The sequence below is a fragment of the Callorhinchus milii genome, unplaced genomic scaffold (assembly GCF_018977255.1).
Source record: "Callorhinchus milii isolate IMCB2004 unplaced genomic scaffold, IMCB_Cmil_1.0 Scaffold2, whole genome shotgun sequence".
NCBI lineage: Eukaryota > Metazoa > Chordata > Chondrichthyes > Chimaeriformes > Callorhinchidae > Callorhinchus > Callorhinchus milii.
In genome coordinates this window covers 57,997,298-58,015,591 of record NW_024704743.1, presented here as the reverse complement: position 1 = coordinate 58,015,591, position 18,294 = coordinate 57,997,298, and the positions used below count along the sequence as shown (strand labels likewise).

At 42.7% G+C, this 18,294-nt stretch overlaps 1 protein-coding gene across 3 annotated transcripts in view; it reads left to right on the top strand.

The window, feature by feature from the left end:
* Window positions 1–5,227: 5,227 nt before the first annotated feature.
* phf14 (PHD finger protein 14) overlaps window positions 5,228–18,294 on the top strand; it is a gene marked incomplete at its 5' end in the record, with an annotated part of 136,229 nt that continues 123,162 nt past the window's right edge. For all 3 annotated transcript variants that reach the window (XM_007899722.2, XM_042346928.1, XM_042346927.1), the window contains 3 exon segments: window positions 5,228–5,338; window positions 6,761–7,362; window positions 11,908–12,046. In XM_007899722.2, coding sequence (XP_007897913.2) covers window positions 5,228–5,338; window positions 6,761–7,362; window positions 11,908–12,046 — 852 coding nt within the window.

The following is an 18,294-nucleotide window of genomic DNA, read 5'->3' as shown; positions in this document are numbered from 1 at the left end:
ACTGGCTCCCTAGCACCGAATGGATCAATTTCAAGATACTCACACTCATGTTCTAATCCATTCACTACCTAGCACTTCCCTACCTACCTCTCTAACCACCTCACTCCCCAATCCACCATCTGACACCTCCGTTCGACTAGCACCAGCCTCCTACTTGTCCCTCACATCCTTGTACCATTGGAGGTCGCGCTTTCAATCACTATACCCCAAAGCTGTGGAACACTCTCCCTCAATACCTACCCCTTGCCCCCTCTCTCCCCATGGTCAAAAAGGAGAGTCTTGAGTCGTGCCTTCAAGGAGCCGGGTGAGGGTGGGGGTGATGGGGTTATGGAACCTGGTGCGGGAGAGGACACGAGTTGCAGAATTCTGGATGATCTGCAGCTTGTGGAGGGAAGAGTTGGGGAGGCCGACAAGGAGGGTGTTTCCGTATTTGAGCCTTGAGGTGACGAATGCATGTCCGAGGGTTTTGACGGCCTAAGGGGTGAGGCGGAATCGGGCAATGTTGTAGGGGAAGGCAGAGCGGGTCATGACACGGATATGAGTAAGAAAGGACAGTTGAGGGTCGAACATAATAATAATCCTTGTATTTGATATAGCGCTTTTCACTTTGGGAGGACGTCCCAAAGCGCTTCACAGAACACACTGTAAAGTGAATTGATTGCATATTTGTGGGCGAACGCGGCAGCCAATTGCGCACAGCAATGTCCCACAAACAGTCGTAGATTGAAAATGACCAATTTATTATTGTTTTTGGTTTTGGAGGGATTATTATTAGGCTCTGTGTGGAGTAAGGAAACTTGCCCAAGGTTTCGCCCTGCCTGGAATTGAACTCAGGTCTCTCGCTTGCAAAGCGAGTGCTCTAACCACTGAGCTACAGGACTCTACTTGGTGCCCAACATGATGCCCAAGTTCCTAACTGGCTTGGTGAGGTGGAGTGGGCAACTGTGGATGCTGATGCTGCCAATGTCTGAGGTGTGGAGACGCTGACGGGAGCCAATCAGGAGGGCCTCGGTCTTGCTGACATTCAGCTGTAGAAAGTTGGCTATAACCCAGGACTTGATGTCAGACAGATAGTCTGTCAGGACATCAGTTGTCCTGGAATCAAGGGTGGAGGCAGAGAGATAGAGTTGGGTGTGATCCACATACTTGTGGAAGTTGACTTCATGTCTGCGGATGACGTCACCAAGAGGGAGCATAGCGGTTGAAGTGGAGGGGACCGAGGACAGAGCTCTCAGGAACACCACACAAGACTGTGTAGGGGCTGGAAGAGAAACTGTTGGTGAAGACAAATTGGAGGCGGTGTGAGAGATAAGACCTGAACCATTCAAGGACACAATCTTGAAGGTTGAGGTGAGAGGAGAGGCAGTGGAGGAGGATGGAGTGGTCCACGGTATCGACCAAAACAAAATCTCATCTTCAGCACTTGAAAAGATGTATTATAGTCAAACTATTTCAGTTGCATGTCATTGCAAATGCTAAATATTTTAATCATTGTGTTCATGAAATAGACACTCTGAACACGGTGAATGATAGGATGGTTCAGTGGAGAGTTGTTTATTAATTTCACCATGTTAGAAGGTTAGTATTTTGAATTAGAATATTATTGCTGATGTGGATGGTTCTGTTGTAAACATTGTATCTTAACTAATAAAGCAAATCAATTCAATAGAAGGACAGAACAACCAATACAGAATCCTAAATTAGTAACCAGCAAAAACAATGTTTTCCCAAGCCAGTTATGATTTGAGCGATTAACTCTGTTAGGCATTGCTGTAAGCAAATTGACTGCAACAAAATATACAGTTACTATGCTTTACAGTATATCTTGTGATGTGCTAGGAGACATTCTCCCAATTTTAAAGGCACTGTATCAAATGCAAGCAAATTGTTATAATAAAGCTGCAGTACTTGAAGACATAATGTACTGCCTACTCTGAGCATAGCTAACTCGTCTGAAGGCCAAAGGTTTCAACACTTAACCTAAGCATAACTCTATATTTCCATGTCTGAGAAGTTTCAGACATAGAGGCAAATTGTCTTCCCTGCTTCAATTGGCTTCCATCTATTCATGAATTCCTCATTTGCTGTTTTCATCCATGAGCACAACAAATTACAATTCACCAATAGTACTGTTAGGGGGAAATTTAGATTCTACACTTGAGATCCAAGATTCTACCTTGTCTTTGCCAGTGAGGCTGTCCTATCCTTAAATGTAAGATTATGCAGAATTGTGAAAAATTCTTAAATTCTGATTCTATTTTATATTTTTATATGTGGAGTCCTGTAGCTTAGTGGTTAGAGCACTCGGCTCGCATGCGAGAGGACTTGGGTTCGATTCCCGGACAGGGCAAAACATAAGGTGCTATATCAAATGCAAGGATTATTTTTATTATTTGACCTGGATTTCTTGATATCAGTGTGATTTCAAAGAGAAAATGTATTCCAACATTCAGGCACATGGTATTCCAAAACACAAAACAACTCTCAAACATATAACTGAAATAAAATGGTAGAAATGGTTCGGGTATGGAACTGTTTTTATAAACCACGGAGGATCGAGTTCCAGAGAGTCGGGGCAGTTAGGTTGAAAGCCTGTATGCCAATGGTGAGGCTGGCGGAGCAATGTGAAGCAGACCGTTGCCAGTTGAGTGGCGGGAGTCGGCAGGTTGACAAAGTTTTAGAAGGTCACAGAGGTTGGAGGGATTTAAAAGTGAAGATGAGGATGTTGAACTTGATTCATTGGGGGATGGGGAGCCAGTGGAGCAAGGCAAGGATGGGAGTGATCAGCTCACGGATCCTAGTGCGGGAGAGGACACGAGCTGCAAAGCTCTGAATGGTTTGTAGCTTGTAAAGGGAAGAGTTGGGAAGTCCAGCGAGCAGAGAGTGCTCATAGTTAAGCCTGAACGTGATAAAGGCCTGGATAAGGGTCTCGGTAGATTGAGGTAGTGTTGGAGGCTGGCAATATTGTGAGGTGGGAGAAAGCTGAACGAGTCAAAAAGGATAACGGGTCCAGCCTCGACTCCAGCAGTACCCCATCGCACTCTGGGATTCCCAAGCCTTGGCTCTTGACAATCTATGCTTAATATTCTCCAGAAATACGTAAGCAGGATGTGTCCCCGCAGGGAGAGAGTGGCGCATTCCACTCCAACAATCTCTCTCTGGGATTTCCATGTCTAGGTGGGATGCATGGAAATCTCAGTTTGGTTTGGATACGCTTAAGTATGGCGACGGGTTTGTGTGTGTGTCAGACACCCAGCCGGCTGACCAAAACAAAAACGCCGTTCTCTTTTCGAGCACCTTTTTTTAATCTCAACAGGCAGACGGGATCTGGATTCGGCGACTCGTCCGGAGGATGGCATCTCGGGCGGTGCAGCACCCAGAAACTGCACTGACCTTTCTCTAAACCAGGAGCTCAAAGTTCACGCTCAGGTTGTGTAATGGTATTCAGTATTCTGTAGGCATTGTTGTATTCAGTTTCACACACCAGGTTTTCATTACTGTTAGTTTCATGGGATTTGGCCAAAGGTTGTTAAACATTTGTGAATTGTTAACCTACTGAAATGGAACATCAGGTCTATTTCCTTCTCATAGCGAAAAATCCACCATTTACTTAAAAATCAAATAACCAGTTAACATGTGAGCTAATGGTGGCAAACCTTTACTCCTTTAAGTATTTTATCTAAACAAGAGATGACCCTTTTGTTTACTTGCCATCCATGCTGGTTGTCTCCATCACCAGTGAGGGCTAAAATAAAATGATTTGTTCAGCTAAGACAAGCACATGATTGCTGAGTTGTGCCCCATATGTTGGCGTGATTCACATTCTTCCAAAAACAAAATAAATTCAGCATATTTTAGTTTGTCGGTGAATCTTAATTGTGCACTCACCCTGAGGCTAAGGCAGACTTGTATCGCAATTCTGATGTAGATGGGTCTGTTAACCCATTACAATGGTTTGTTCAGTTACAGTTCAATGTAATTTCTATGTCAGTTTTCACTGGCGGAGGAAATTGCTGAAGGCAGCCAATTGGCAGCGAGATATCAAAGATGGAGGCACTTAGGAGTACCTGTGGTTTGATTTTTATCAGTGTTTTGTGATCTTATGACACGTGTTTTGTGATCGAGCTGAACTATCTCCAAGGTGATATATTTGGCCACGGAATGTCAGAATAGAGCCAACCTCTGTGTCGGTCTCGGCAACGCAGTTCCTAAGCCAGGAAGGAGGGTGCGAAGTACTCCAGGGCACAGCTGATGGTAGCTCTCGCAGCCGGGCTCTCCAGCAGGATTTGGAAGAGCAGACCAATTTATGGGGTCAGGGAATCACCCCACTCAGCTCTGTTAACTCTACAAGCCAAAGCCCTAATGGTAGGGTGGTCCCAGCTGGACAAGCAGCAGAAAAACTTGCCAGACAGTGCTTTCAATGGCAAGCTATGTTTAGACTGCAGCAGTACTGGAACGCACGCTCTGGGTTCCCCAAGCCTTGGCTCTTGCCAACCTGCACCTAATATTCTCCTGAACTTGCTAAGCATGATGTATCCCTCCAGGGAGACTGCAAATTCCATTCCAATAAATATTTTGGGAATTTCTATGTATTCAACAGATGCATGACGCTCTGTTTATTTTGGATAGTCTTAAGCGTGGTGATGCATGTGTCAGTTTTTTTGAAGTTCTGGTCTCTTTTATGAATCCCATTTAACACCGGTGGAGTCTAATCTGTAAGAAATTAACATTTTAAGGAACAGAAACAGCCATGAAGTTTTACACTACTGTCTTCTTCAGTTCTCTCAACTGCAATGCTCTGCCTTGTTATATTCTTTATTCCTTATGTTTGGTTGCTTTTCAACCTAATCAATTTCAAGCTATTCAATTCTGTGTCCTTCACTGGTAACGTATGGCACAACTCTTTCTCTACGTAAAAAAAATTGTTCCGTCATACGTTCTCTCCATAATCTCAGTTTACTACCTTTGAACTTGTTGCTCCCTAGTATTTAAACTATTTGGAAAAATGAATCATTTTCTAACATCAGTTTGGACAATATTTCATTTAATTTTGAAGGCTTCAAATTCTTAAAATTTCTTTTCCAAAGAGAACAATACAGAATTCTTTAAAGTTTCATTTTTAACATAGATATAAATCAAGAGTTGCCTTGGTTTACCTTGTTTTCTGCAGAAATATGAGTATTTATATTGGTCTTTTTTGAGTAAATTTAATTCTGACTTTCAATAGTTGAGCGTGGTCCGAAGAAACGACAAGTCAAACCATTGGCGACATCTCTCCTGGAAGCTTTGGATTATGACAGCTCAGATGATAGTGATTTTAAAGTAGGAGATGCTTCAGGTAAGTGTTTTATATGTGGGTTTATTCTGTATTGTCTCAGGCAATTTTTTGTTTGATAGAGAACAATTAATTTGATCTTTACTGTTTTTTTTAAACCAAGTTCTTATTGAAACAACTCTCACTTCTTCAAAAGTACTTTTAATTGGTGTTAATTTTACCTCTCCAGTGTTCCTCTCAACACTACTCAAAGTGGCGACTTGTGTTTGGATATGGTTCCACCCTATTATTGCCCTCAAGTGCTTCACGTCTTCATATGTGAACCAAGCCAAAGGGCAGGATACTTAGCAAAGAACAATGTTAAATATTCAAGGCATGACTCAAGACCCTCCTTTTTGACTGCCTTCAGCCGGCCTCCTACCCCATCTGCCCTCCCTCATCCCAATCCTGCTCCCCAAGCTCGGGTCCTGATCCCTCACTATTCAGTGCCTTGCGACGTTCTCCCGATGTGAAAGGCGCTCTACAAATGTAATTTTTTGTTATATTCTGTGAAGTGCTTTGAGATGTCCAGAAGACGTGATAAAGCGCTAAATCAAATGCAAGAATTATTATACCTTGCAAGACCTATAATCTCATCCGTACTAGTTGGGGAATAGACAGGCATGTGTCATAGTCCTGGAGCACATCTGTGTTCTCTAGAGGGCCCAGAGTTGTGCAAAAGACACTTCAACAACACCCTGAGCAAGCATGTTTTCACACGCCTACAATACACTATTTCTTAAATCCACATGATTGCATTTGAATGCATTATAATGGCTGACATGAAGTGAGGTATTACAGGTTGCTGCATTATGCGTGTTGCAGAATTTAATTTAAACCTTTAAAAGATTCATTAAAGTTGCACATCTGAATTATTTCAGGTCCTTAAGGTTTAAGTTAAGTGATCCTAGATCCATTTCAATAGAAATATTCTGGAGGCTATACTGTAGATATTTGTAATACAGTGACAACATATTTTATTACTAGTGTGTTTTGTTTACTGAGTATAAGTGGAATTCTCCAAGACCCTACCCTGAGTAAAGGGTGCTATATAAATGCAAGTTGTTGTTGTTCAATTACTCTGGTAGAATAGTAATAATTAAAAATTTACCTTGATATGAAAATGATATATGAAAAACCTCATTCTACCCTGTGAAATGTGATAATTTGCATTGTTCAATGTTCGCATCAGTCACACACACCCCCATCTCTTCAATAAATCTTAGCTGCTTCAATGATAACTCTCCAAAAAGCTTCAATCAAAATTCCTAATAGTGGAAACTGCAAAATTAACACTGAGTCAGTTATACCTTCAATTCAACTATCCAAATGTACTCACAAAATATAATTTCAAATAAACGCTCACGTTTTTATGTAGCTGTGTACTATAATGCTGCTATTTTGACAATCAAATTGACTTCAGAAAATTTGACTGTTTCATAACAGATTCTGATGGAAGTGGAGAGAGTGGAGGCAAAGATAGTGAAGATGGTTCGGAGAGTGAGCAAGGGCACAATCACAGTGAAGAAGAATCTGAAGAAGATAACAAATGCAAAACTGACACAAAAGTTGAAGAGGAGTGCACAGAGGAACCGTCAGAAGAAGCTGACATCAGCGAACAAAGTGAAACTGTCAAGGCAACTAAGGAAACTGGAGATGAAGCTGGGGCTGATGAGTCAAACGATGGACAGAAGAAATGGAATCTGCGTAAAAAAAGATCAATGTTAGATATGATATCAGTAGAAGAACTAAATGGGTTTGATGATTATGATAGTGAAGATGATAATGATTGGCAACCTAGTGGAAAGAAGAAAGGAAAAGGTGTCAATAAAGACAATGGAGATGATGAAGGAGGTGGTGAAGAGGATGATGATGATGATGCCAGTGACAGTGAGAATGGGGGTGGTGATGATGACGAAGAGAACTGCAGCAGTGCTAGTGAAGAAGATAAGAGAATCCGAAGAAAAAATAGACTTTCCAGTAGAAACGTTGCGGAGACTGAAGGAACAACTGATGGTTTTATTCTGACACAGAACAAGAAATATGAGGTACTGCAAATATATGCACAAATATATTCTACCATATTTATAGATCCATTGTCAACTAGAAAGAACATTCAGTCTGCAGAACAGTAGCTGTTCTAGGTTATGATAGAAGAAACTTGTGATTAGAAAGTTTGAAACGAAAGTCTGAACAAAAGTGAATTCATTGTAAATTATTGTTTTTTTACACACTTGGCAATTGTGCTAGTTTATTAAGAAATGGAAGATACAAAATATGCATTAAATGCAGCCTATCCATATCTGCCATGATTAAGTTAAATTTTGAAGAGGTTTCAATGTTTTGCATTGTGCATTTTGTTTATACAATCAGTAGGTGCAGGCAATGAGAAGGATTTTGTTTGATCTTAAAGTTTTACTGCAGTGAAAATTAAATCTACTTTCAATTTGTAAGTTAAATACTATGTGCCCGAGCTGCGGACAGGAAGACGGTGGCATTGCTCTCACCCATTGCATGCTAAGATGCGTTGCCCACGGGAAGCTTGCAGCGAGTTCCTTGTACCTACCATCCACCTAGTGGGGGCTCAAACCTGTGCTTGTCGGATGTTGAACGACCAACTAGTGATGATCCTCCTGGGGGAGGGCTACGTGGGGAACTCAGGGCAGGGACTCATCCCACTCAGCTCCTGTTAACTTTGCAAGTCCTAACTCCCTACCAGGGAGGGTGGTCAAGCAGCAGCAAAGCTTGCCGGACATTAATATCAATGGCAAGCTGTGCGTTTTTAGCTGGTTAGACTCCAGCAGTACCCCAACACACACACTGGGGTCCCCAAGCCTTGGCTCTTGCCAACCTGCAGCTAATATTTCCAGAATTAGGTAAGCGGGATGCGTCGCTCCAGAGAGTGAGAGTGCATTCCATTCCAACAATCTATTTCTGGAATTTCCATGTGTAGATGGGATGCATGGATCTCAGTTCAGTTTGGATACTTTTTAAGGATGGTGATGGGTTTCTTCATGTGTCAGACATCTGGCTGAGCAAAAAAAATCAGTTTGACTGTTCACTCTCTACTATAATGAGGCTACCTTCATGTTTTTGTTTATTATAGAAAATTAAGTGATGCATGAAGATGATGCAGTTATAATTAAATAATCACAATAATAGATGTTGTATTAGACATAGCGCCTTTCGTATCAGGAGGACATCCCTAAACGCTTCACAGAATATATTGTAAAGTGGTGTGCGTTTTTTGGGAGAGCGCAGCAGCCAATATGCATCACATCAGCGTCCCACAAAAAAACATGGAGTGACCAATTTTATTTGCCGAAAGCCACAAGAGCAAAGCGTGAACAGGTTATCGGCATCATTTACTACTGCTTAGTTAATTAGGAAGAAGTATAAAAAGATGATGCCTAAGAAATAGTGTGACATATTTGATGCTTAACTCCTTAAAGACCTGTGATTTGGCTCCCAACCTCTTTTGAGAGATGAAAGTATTATGAGCTAACAGCTTGTTTTCCAATCGTAAATGAAATAAGGTTACTTTCAGAAATAAACTCAATGATAATACTCATTGCATTTGATATACTGTCTTATCATGTTGTCAAGAATCTGAAAGCGCTTCACAGGATATACTGTGAAGAGGATTTGACTGTATACTTTGTGGGTGAAGCATGACAGCCAGTTTGCAATACAATACAAAATACAATACAAAATTACATTTGTGTTGTGCCTTTCGCGTCGGGAGGACGTTCCAAGGCTCTGGACATTCAGGGATTTGGTCCCGATCAGGGAGGGTGGAGGGCAGTGAGTGTAGGTGGGTGGCCAGAGATGAGATCGAAGAGGTGGGTCTTGAGACGTGCCTTGAAGGAAGTGAGGGAGATAGCGAGGCGAAGGGAATGTGCGATGGAGTTCCAGTGGGTGGGGGCAGAGAGGTTGAAGGCCCGACTGCCGATGGTTGGCGGACTGGGCGGGAGATGTGGAGCAGGCCGGAGCCTTCTGAGCGGAGGGAGCGGGCAGGTTGATATAGGTTCAGAGGGCTGCAGAGGTAAGGAGGGGCAAGGCGGAGGAGCGACTTGAAGGTGAGGATGAGGATGTCTGACAGACATTCTATCAGGACAGCAGTTGTCCTGGAATCGAGGATGGAGGCAGAGAGATAGAGTTGGGTGTTATCCGCATACATGTGGAAGTTAACCCCAAGGACACTTCAAGAAACTCGCATCTCTTTTTGAATAGTGCCATGTGATCTTTAACGTCCACCTGAACAGGCAGGTGTGACCTAAGTTTAACGTTGCACAGACACATAGAAACAGGAATGGGTCATTCCGCCCCTCGAGCCTGTTCCACCATTCTATAAGATCATGGCTGATCCGTACCTCATCTCAGGACGTTGCATCCGACAATGCAACGCACCCCCTGCGCTGCATTAGTGTGTCAGGTTAGAACATGTGATTTCAAATCCTGATATGGGGCATGAACCCACAACCTCTGACTCAGGCGACAGTGCTACCACTGATAACACAAAACATTTTTGGCTAGGAAAGCTGAAGTCTTGTTGATTCCATAATTAAGTTTTAGTTGAGTCAAAACCAGAATTTTTTGAAGATGGTAAATTCTCAGTACTGATAGTGTTGTGTGTACTCGGATGTATTTTGGCTATCTAAAGTTCATGAAACTTGAAAGGTACTTTTTTCCCCACAAATCTTCAGGCTTACTGAGAATTGTTTGAATTAGCTCATTTTTAAAAAAACTTATATTTGATTAGAAAAGACAGATATCAAAGCTCTGATTATGTGCAGGCGATCCTAGGTTTTCTAACAGGGCTATAGAATATAAAATCAAAGAGTCACTGGTTACCGTGTAAAATAATTAAGAGAATCAGCAAAGGGGAAGATTGGAGGATTTTTTTAACATAATTCTTATATTCGACATTGAAAGTTGTTAGGACATGCAGTGCGTTGCTGGATAAGATCCGTATGAATTTTTAGATGGATATCTAAAATGAATATATATGGGGAAAAGGCAGGTAAATGGTACATAATAATAATCTTTGCATTTGGTATAGCCCCTTATCATGTTGGAAGGATGTCTCAAAGCGCTTTACAGGAATTACTGTGAAATGCACTGACTATGCATTTGTACTTCTTGAATAGTAATGAGTCAGCACAGACACAATGGACCAAATGGCTTCTGTGCTCTAAACTGCTGACCATGTGTGCGTATATCTGCCATTTACTGTTGTCTGCATGATGATTGTCATTCGCAGGCAAGGGGTTAACTTCCACACGTATGTGGATGACACTCAGCTCTACTTCTCCAGCTACGACCCAGTCTTCTGATGTTCTGTCGGCTTGTCTGGCCTGGATGAGGCCAGACAAGCCGACAGAAATTTCATGCAGTTAAACAAGATGGAAACCATACTCTTTGGCTTCTGTCGATGCCTTCTGTCTTGCGGTTCAGACCTTACCCGATCTATCCTTTGTGCAACCCGTGAACCCATGCGCAGCTTAGGAATCGAATTTGATCCCCAATTATCTTTCCTCCCCCACATCCGGTTGCTGACTAGGACAGCTTTCCTCAGCCACATTGCCCATCTCCGAAAATACCTCATTCTACAAGTTGCTGAAACCCTTGTCCACGCCTTCGTCATCCCCTTGGCCGGACTACCCAAACGCCCTACTTGCCAGTCTCCCCTCCTCCACTATTCACAAAATTCAACTCATCCAAAACTCCTGACGTCCGTATTCTCACCTGGACTAAACTGTGCCTCGATTACCCCAGTCCTTGCCAAACTTCACTGGATCCCTGTCACAGAGTAGATCGACTTCAAGATCCTCATTCTAGTGTTTAAATCACTCCACACCTTGGTAACCCCCTATCTCTCTAGCCTCTCTCCCCACAGCAGTACCCGCTGCCTCTGTTCTACTGGCTCCAGCCTCCTCCTTGTCCCTCGAATCCTCTGCTCACCAATAGGCGGCTGTGCCTTCAGCCACTACGCCCCGAAGCTATGAAACTCCTTCCCTCAATTCCTTTTCCTTGCCCCCCTCTTTCCCCATTTTCAGGTTGCGCCTGAAGACTTTCCTCTTCGACCACGCCTATGGTCACCTTCTCCCTCCCCATGGCTTGGCGTCGGGCTCCACCAATGTTAAGCCTGTGAGACGCCGCCCGGCGTGGAGGGTGCTATATAGATGCAAGTTGTTGTTGTTGATTGCACATATACAGGCCGTTCAGCTACATAGTAGTGCCTCTTATTAACCTTTTACAATACCATAATCCCTCACATTGGTGATATTGAATGTAATTTAAGAGATTTGCTATATTTGTTACATAGTTTAATCATTTGTTCTAGGATCAGAGAATGTTTGTTTCATATTAACAATTTTGATCGATATAACCAACCGATTTAACTTAGGAGATGAAAGATTTGGAAATGTAATATCCTTCAAACGTACTTTGTTGTGTTGCATTTGTGATATTTGATATTTGTGTATAATAAAATGATTTCTAACTCGATGTTTCAAGTCAGGTATTTTACTTTGTGTTTGAAAAAGTTTCTGATGAATCTTTCTATTTTCATTTTTTTAAAATACTTTTAGGACTCAGTTTTAACAGACCAGAACTTTAGTTCTCAGAAGATGGACTTTGTACAGATATGCTGTGTGTGTCTGGGAGAAAATAGTGAAGATGCAGATGAAATAGTACAATGTGACAATTGTGGAGTAACTGTACATGAAGGTAAGAATGATTTTAACAGTTTGCAACTAGAAATAATACAACTTTATTCTGTCAATAGAAGAAACCTGGATTAAATGTTGAACAGACAAGTTTGATTTGTTGTTCATAGCATTAGAATGCACACAATCTGAAAATACCATTCCTGTCCATCTGGTCAGGCCCAAAATAAAATGCTCTCTTTTCTCTCATACGTTGTTTATTAGCTATACAATTTCCTCTTGAACTTTCTGACATGGCAGTTCTCACAATGGAGAGCGGGGCTAAACCTTAGGCAAGTTTCCATCCACCTGTTTACCGAGCATCAAGTACGTACCTTGTTAATCAATTTGTGGATTGCTTTCCGGGAGTCAAATAGTACTTTTATGTCCTGTATGCTGCTGTAGGAAATTGTGTGTTGGACATCTGGCAGCCAAACTGTCTGATTTGCAGTTTATTTTTGTGAGAGTTCTCTGTGATTGATATATTTGCCTCTTGCAACTATTTTCTGGTGATTAGTTGTCATTCCAAAAGTCCCAGTGAGACTATTTGTTTTTTCTTCCTTACAAAGTTTACACATGCTGCTTCAAAGTACAGTATACTGTAAATCAAGGTGAAAACTAAAAGTCATCTTCATTCCTGTTTGTACTTATGGTACTTATCTTCTGTTCATTCCACAGCTATTTATCTGCCAGATGTATACAATTGGTAGTTTTTTCTGCATACTGGTACATCATATGAAGTAAAATATTACTTTCAGTTTCTGGTCATGATTGCCATCCCGACTCTGATTCCTTCCACTTGCTGTACAGTACAGTATCGTGCGACCAGCACAGATGTCTGAGCGTTTTCATGCTAGAATGCTGTTATGTGAGTTATGAGTTCTGTGATTTAAACTGCTACCTAACATTGGTCATTGAGCTGTGACTGATTGTTTCCTTCAGTAGTGCCAGAATATTTGTATGTTTATGCAGGTAATAAATCTCCCATTTTATAGTCTATAATAGACAAGGTACAGAGGCATGACCTCATACAAGGATTGGCTGATAGGCATATGAAGGTATAGGTTGTTTATCGCTTCACACCAGGCTGATGTCAATTTAAGAACTTCCTGGAGTTCTGTATACTGCATTGTCAGTGATGGATCAGTTGTTCCCGTTCTGATAAGATGCGATAAAATACAAGACAGAAATCCATGTGTTTAATAAACGTGTGTGACATCATCAACCTCTCCTTGTCTGTTGGCACCATTCCCACCCCCTTAAAAACAGCTGTCTTCACCCTATCCTCAAAAAACCCTTCCCTGGACCATTCCTGCTCTCCAGCTTCTGCCCTATCTCCAACCTCCCTTTCCTTTCCAAGGTCCTGGAAGAAATCATTGCTTCCCAGCTCTGCTCCTTCCTCTCCACAGCACACTTTTGGTCAAAGTTCCCTCTATCTCCTTGTCTTCCTTGACCTCTCTGCTGCCTTCCCCACTGTCGACCATTCTATCCTCCTCCGGTGCCTCTCTCAGCTCAACCTTCACTGTCCTGTCCTTGACTGGTTTCAATCTTACTTTTTGCACCATCTCTACTTTGTCTCCACGAACGGCTTCTCCACCAGTCCCTGTACCGTCACGTGTGTTGTTCCTCAGGCTCTGTCCTTGGTCCCTCCTCTTCAGTATCTACATATTCCCTCTTGGTGACATCATCTACAGACATGGGTTCAACTTCCACATGTATGTGGATGATACCCATCTCTCTGGCTCCACCCTCGACTCCCATTTCTACTGCTGTCCTGAAGGAATGTCTCCCAGAAATTAAGTCCAGGATGAGAGCTAACTTTCTCTCGTTGAATCTAAACAAGACCGATGCCCTCCTGATTGGTTCCTGTCAGTGCCTTCGCACCTCAGCATCGCCATCCATGGTTGCACACTCCACCTCACTGAGCCAGTCTGGAATCTTGGCATTTTGTTTGACCCTCAACTGTTCTTTCTACCCCACATCTGTGCCATGACTCGTTCTGCCTTCTCCATCTCCGCAACATTGTGCGGTTCCACCACTGCCTCACTTCTCAGGCCGCCAAAATCCTCGTTCACGCGTTCATTACATCGAGGCTTGACAATGCTAACTCCCTGTTAGGTATTCCTAACTCTTCCCTCCACAAGCTGCAGATCATCCATAACTCTGCAGCTCATGTCTTCTCCCGCACCAGGCTCCATGACCCGATTGTCCCCATCCTCCCCCGGCTCCAATGGCTCCCCATCCCTCAGAGGATTGAATTCAAAATCCTTGTTCTTGCTTTCAAAGTCCTCTACGGCCTTTGTCCTCTCCAACCTACTAACCCCATATCAACCTGTCCGCCCCCTCTGCTCAGCAGGCCTGCTCCATGTCTCTGGCCCGGCCTGCCCCAACATCGGTGGTCACGCCTTCAGCCTCTCTGCCGCCATGCTTTGGAAATCCATCCAACAGTCCCTTCGCCTTGCTCCCTCCCTTGCCCCTTCCAGGCATGTCTCAAGCCCCTCCTCTTCGACTGTGCCTCCTATTCCCAGCCACCTGCTCAGGGCCAAATCCCTGACTGTCCAGTGCCTTGGAATGTCCCCCCAACATGAAAGGTACTATACACATGTAATTTGTTGTTGTGTTGTGTGTGTGTGAATATATCTATTAATGTATCCTTTGAATTTCTTTAATTCAATTAAAGGGAATTTAATTTAATTAATTTTAATTGCAATTTATGTGAGGGAGAAGGAAATACAAGGGTATAGTTGAGGGGGCATAGGTTGGATGTGGGCTTGTGTGCAGTAGAAACACTGGCACACTTTAGTTGGGCTGTATTGCTCCTTGTAACTGTTTAAGTAAAGGTTAGGATTGTTTGAATATCTTTCAGATAGACTGTAGATTGCAGCTTAAGTACAGCTGTGTGATATTCATCATTACATGTGCATGGGTGATGCTGAAAGACTGTTGGAATTATATTCATTCATTCTATTTATAATGATTGGTGATGAAGGATGCAGTTTTCTGATCAGCAACTGATTTACAATGGAGAAATGACTTGTATTTGGAACTTTGCCCTCTTTTGGTAAAACAATCCCATTTTAGTGTGGAATGTTTTACCAGCTGGAATGCTAAAATGGGAGTCAGAAAACATGTCTGCAGTCAGACCAACTGCTCAAATCTTTCCAGCTTCTCCCTATACTGGGTGTGGTGCAAAGTCTGACTCATTTACAAAAATACAATTGTTACACTTGACTTGACAATTACTATAAAATACTTTCATGTATGTCCATTTAGTAACTTCATTGAACCTACTAGAATTAGCTCAGTGAGGTAGACTTAAAGACTGTTGGGTTAGCAGTTTAACAAGACCCAATTTGAATTGTTTGGAATTGAATGTTCCCAGATTTCCTAGTTATTTTGTTAATAAAATCAAACCTTTCCAATATTTTTTTCTCTACACATTATTTTAGAGATAATCCACTCCCTCTTCAAACCTCTCCAGTCCGGTTTCCGCCCTGCCCACAGTACAGAGACTGCGCTTGTGAAAGTCACAAACGACATCCTCTTTATCTGTGACCAGGGCTCCCTCTGCCTCCTTGTCCTCCTGGACCTCTTCGCCGCATTCGTCACAGTCGATCCCGCTATCCTCCTCCACCGCTTTCCTCCATTACTGAAGTACTCTGAGACACCGTCCGGCATGGAGTGCGCTATGTAAATCCAAGTAGTTGTTATTGTAAAACTTGCATAAGTCTTATCTGTATAAATCGTATAATCCCTTAAATCGGACATCTACCCGAGTCCCATTCATTTTCCTATTAAATCCACTTAACTTTATCTGCACTGGTCATATTAACCACCGCGTAACTTGTAACACTGCTACCTCACTTGCCGCTAGCTTCTGCACTAACCAGCTGCAGGATCAAAACTTTCCGTAGAATTGTATAATCCCTTAAATCGTATAATCCCTTAAATTGGACATCCACCTGAGTCCCGTTCATTTTCCTATAAAATCCACTTAACTTTATCTGCGCTAGCCGTATTAACCACTGCGTAACTTGTAACACTGCTACTATTTGTTTTGTTTGTTCCAACACATCAAATGGAACACCACACATGTGTACCCCATTGCTCTCCCTGCCCTCCCTCCCTGGGGTGGGACCTGAGAGAGAAAATGGTATCACCTGATTACGTGGTGAGCGAGGGGGCGGGGATTGCCTGATCACATGGAGAACGATGGAGACCCATCACCGCATGTACACTTAGTGGCTGCAATGTACGGGAGGTTTTGGTACAGTATACATTTGCTGCTCATGAGGTACAATACTCAACAGTACTTTACATGGAAAGAATGGGCTACCATAGCTTTTATATGATACAGAAACCTTGCCTTAATGTCACCAGCCAATTTGGTACTTGTATATTTGTTATGTGTTAATCACATAAAACCCGACTTAAACATAATGACATCAGTCATATATGATAGAACGTATACAAGTTTGCCATAACTCATACTTTGCATAAGTCATAAAATATTACGGTCCCAACTGATACGATGTGTGTGAGTGTGAGTAGTTGGTTTGGAAATGGTCAAAAATGTTTGGAATCACCCATTGAAATCAGCAGCAATCTCAGGCTGCCAGGTAGCAGATTTATTTTAGAGCCTCCAAATAATCAAAAGTAGATTGCATGTAAGATAGTGGATTTGTTCAACAGATGGGATTTTAATAATTTGTTGTTGGTTGACATGCATTGTGTGTTCTGCAAACTAAATTTTAACTCAGCACTGTACTGAGATGTGGAAATGATGTGCTTGTGTTTACAATAACCACCTTCACATGCATATTTTTTATGTAGGATAACATCCCAACCACTTTACGAAGATGATGAGCATAAGGGAGGATAATATTTAATAATCCTTATATTTAATATTGCACCTTTAACATTACAATTGCGCACAGCAATGTCCCACAGTTTTTTGGTCATCTGGGTGCCTGATACATCAGAAACCCATGCTTAAGAGTATCCAAACCAAGCTGAAATTTCCATGCATCCCACCAACGCATGGAAATCCCAGAGATAGATTATGCACTCTCTCTCCCTGGAGGGATGCTTCCTGCTTACTTAATTCCTGAAAGTATTAGGCACAAATTGGCAAGAGCCAGGCTTGGGGACCCCAGAGTGTGTGTTGGGGTACTGCTGGAGTCTAACCAGCTAAAACTGCATAGCTTGCCATTGATATTGCTGTCCGAGAAGCTTTCCCACTGCTTGTCCAGCTAGGACCACCCTACCCTTTAGGGCTTTGATTTGCAGGGTTAACAGGAGCTGACTGGGATGACTCCCTGCCCCCAGTCACTGGTCTGCCCTTTTAGTTCTTGCCCATGAGCCAGGCTGTGCTGTGGCTGTGCTGTCATTAGCAGTGCCCTGCAATACTGCTGATCTGCCTGGCTCAGGAACTGGCCTAAGACCACCACAGATGGCTGGCTTGATTCAGACATTCCATTGCCAGGCATGTCACCTTGGAGCCAATTCAGCTCTAAGGAGCTCCGCTTATTGTTGGAAAGATAGTTCAAAGCTCTTCCTAGGATGCACTATAAAGTGTAATGACTATTTTGTAGAATACAGCAGCCAATTTTCACACAGCTTTGTTCCACAAACAGCTGTGAAGTGATTGACCAAATTTATTTGGGGGAGTGTTGGCCAAGACAGTGGGAGAAACTCCCTTCTCTTTGAATAGATGGGGCCTTTAACACCTAGCTGAACAAACAGAGTGGACCTCAATTTAGTGTCTCATCAAAGGATGGCACCTCCAACAATGTGGAAGACCCCAGCCCTGCAATGGAGTGTAATCCGAGACTGAGTTCAAAGTTCTGATTTGGAGCTCGAGTCCACAACCTCCTGACCGACTCAGGTGCTGCCACCTGAGCCATAGAGGGCTGGGATTTCAGGTCTTGGTTATTGCCAGTCTGTGCCCAATACTCTCTGGAATTGGGTAGGCAGGATGCGTCCCTCCAGAGAGATAGTACTCGTTCCATTCCAATAAATATCTCAGGAATTTCCATGTATAGATGGAATGCATGGAGCTCTCCGTTTGGTTTAAGCATGGTGATGGGTTTCCACCTGTGTCAGACACCCGGTTGGCCAGAAAAAATTACTCAGGTTGAATAGCTGGCTTGCTTGCATCTCTATAGATTATTCCCTGGATCATATCATCAGCTACTGAAAATAACTTTAGTGCTATTAATTTCTTTTCATAACTTAGAACCCTAAGTACAAATGATCTTTGCCACCCTT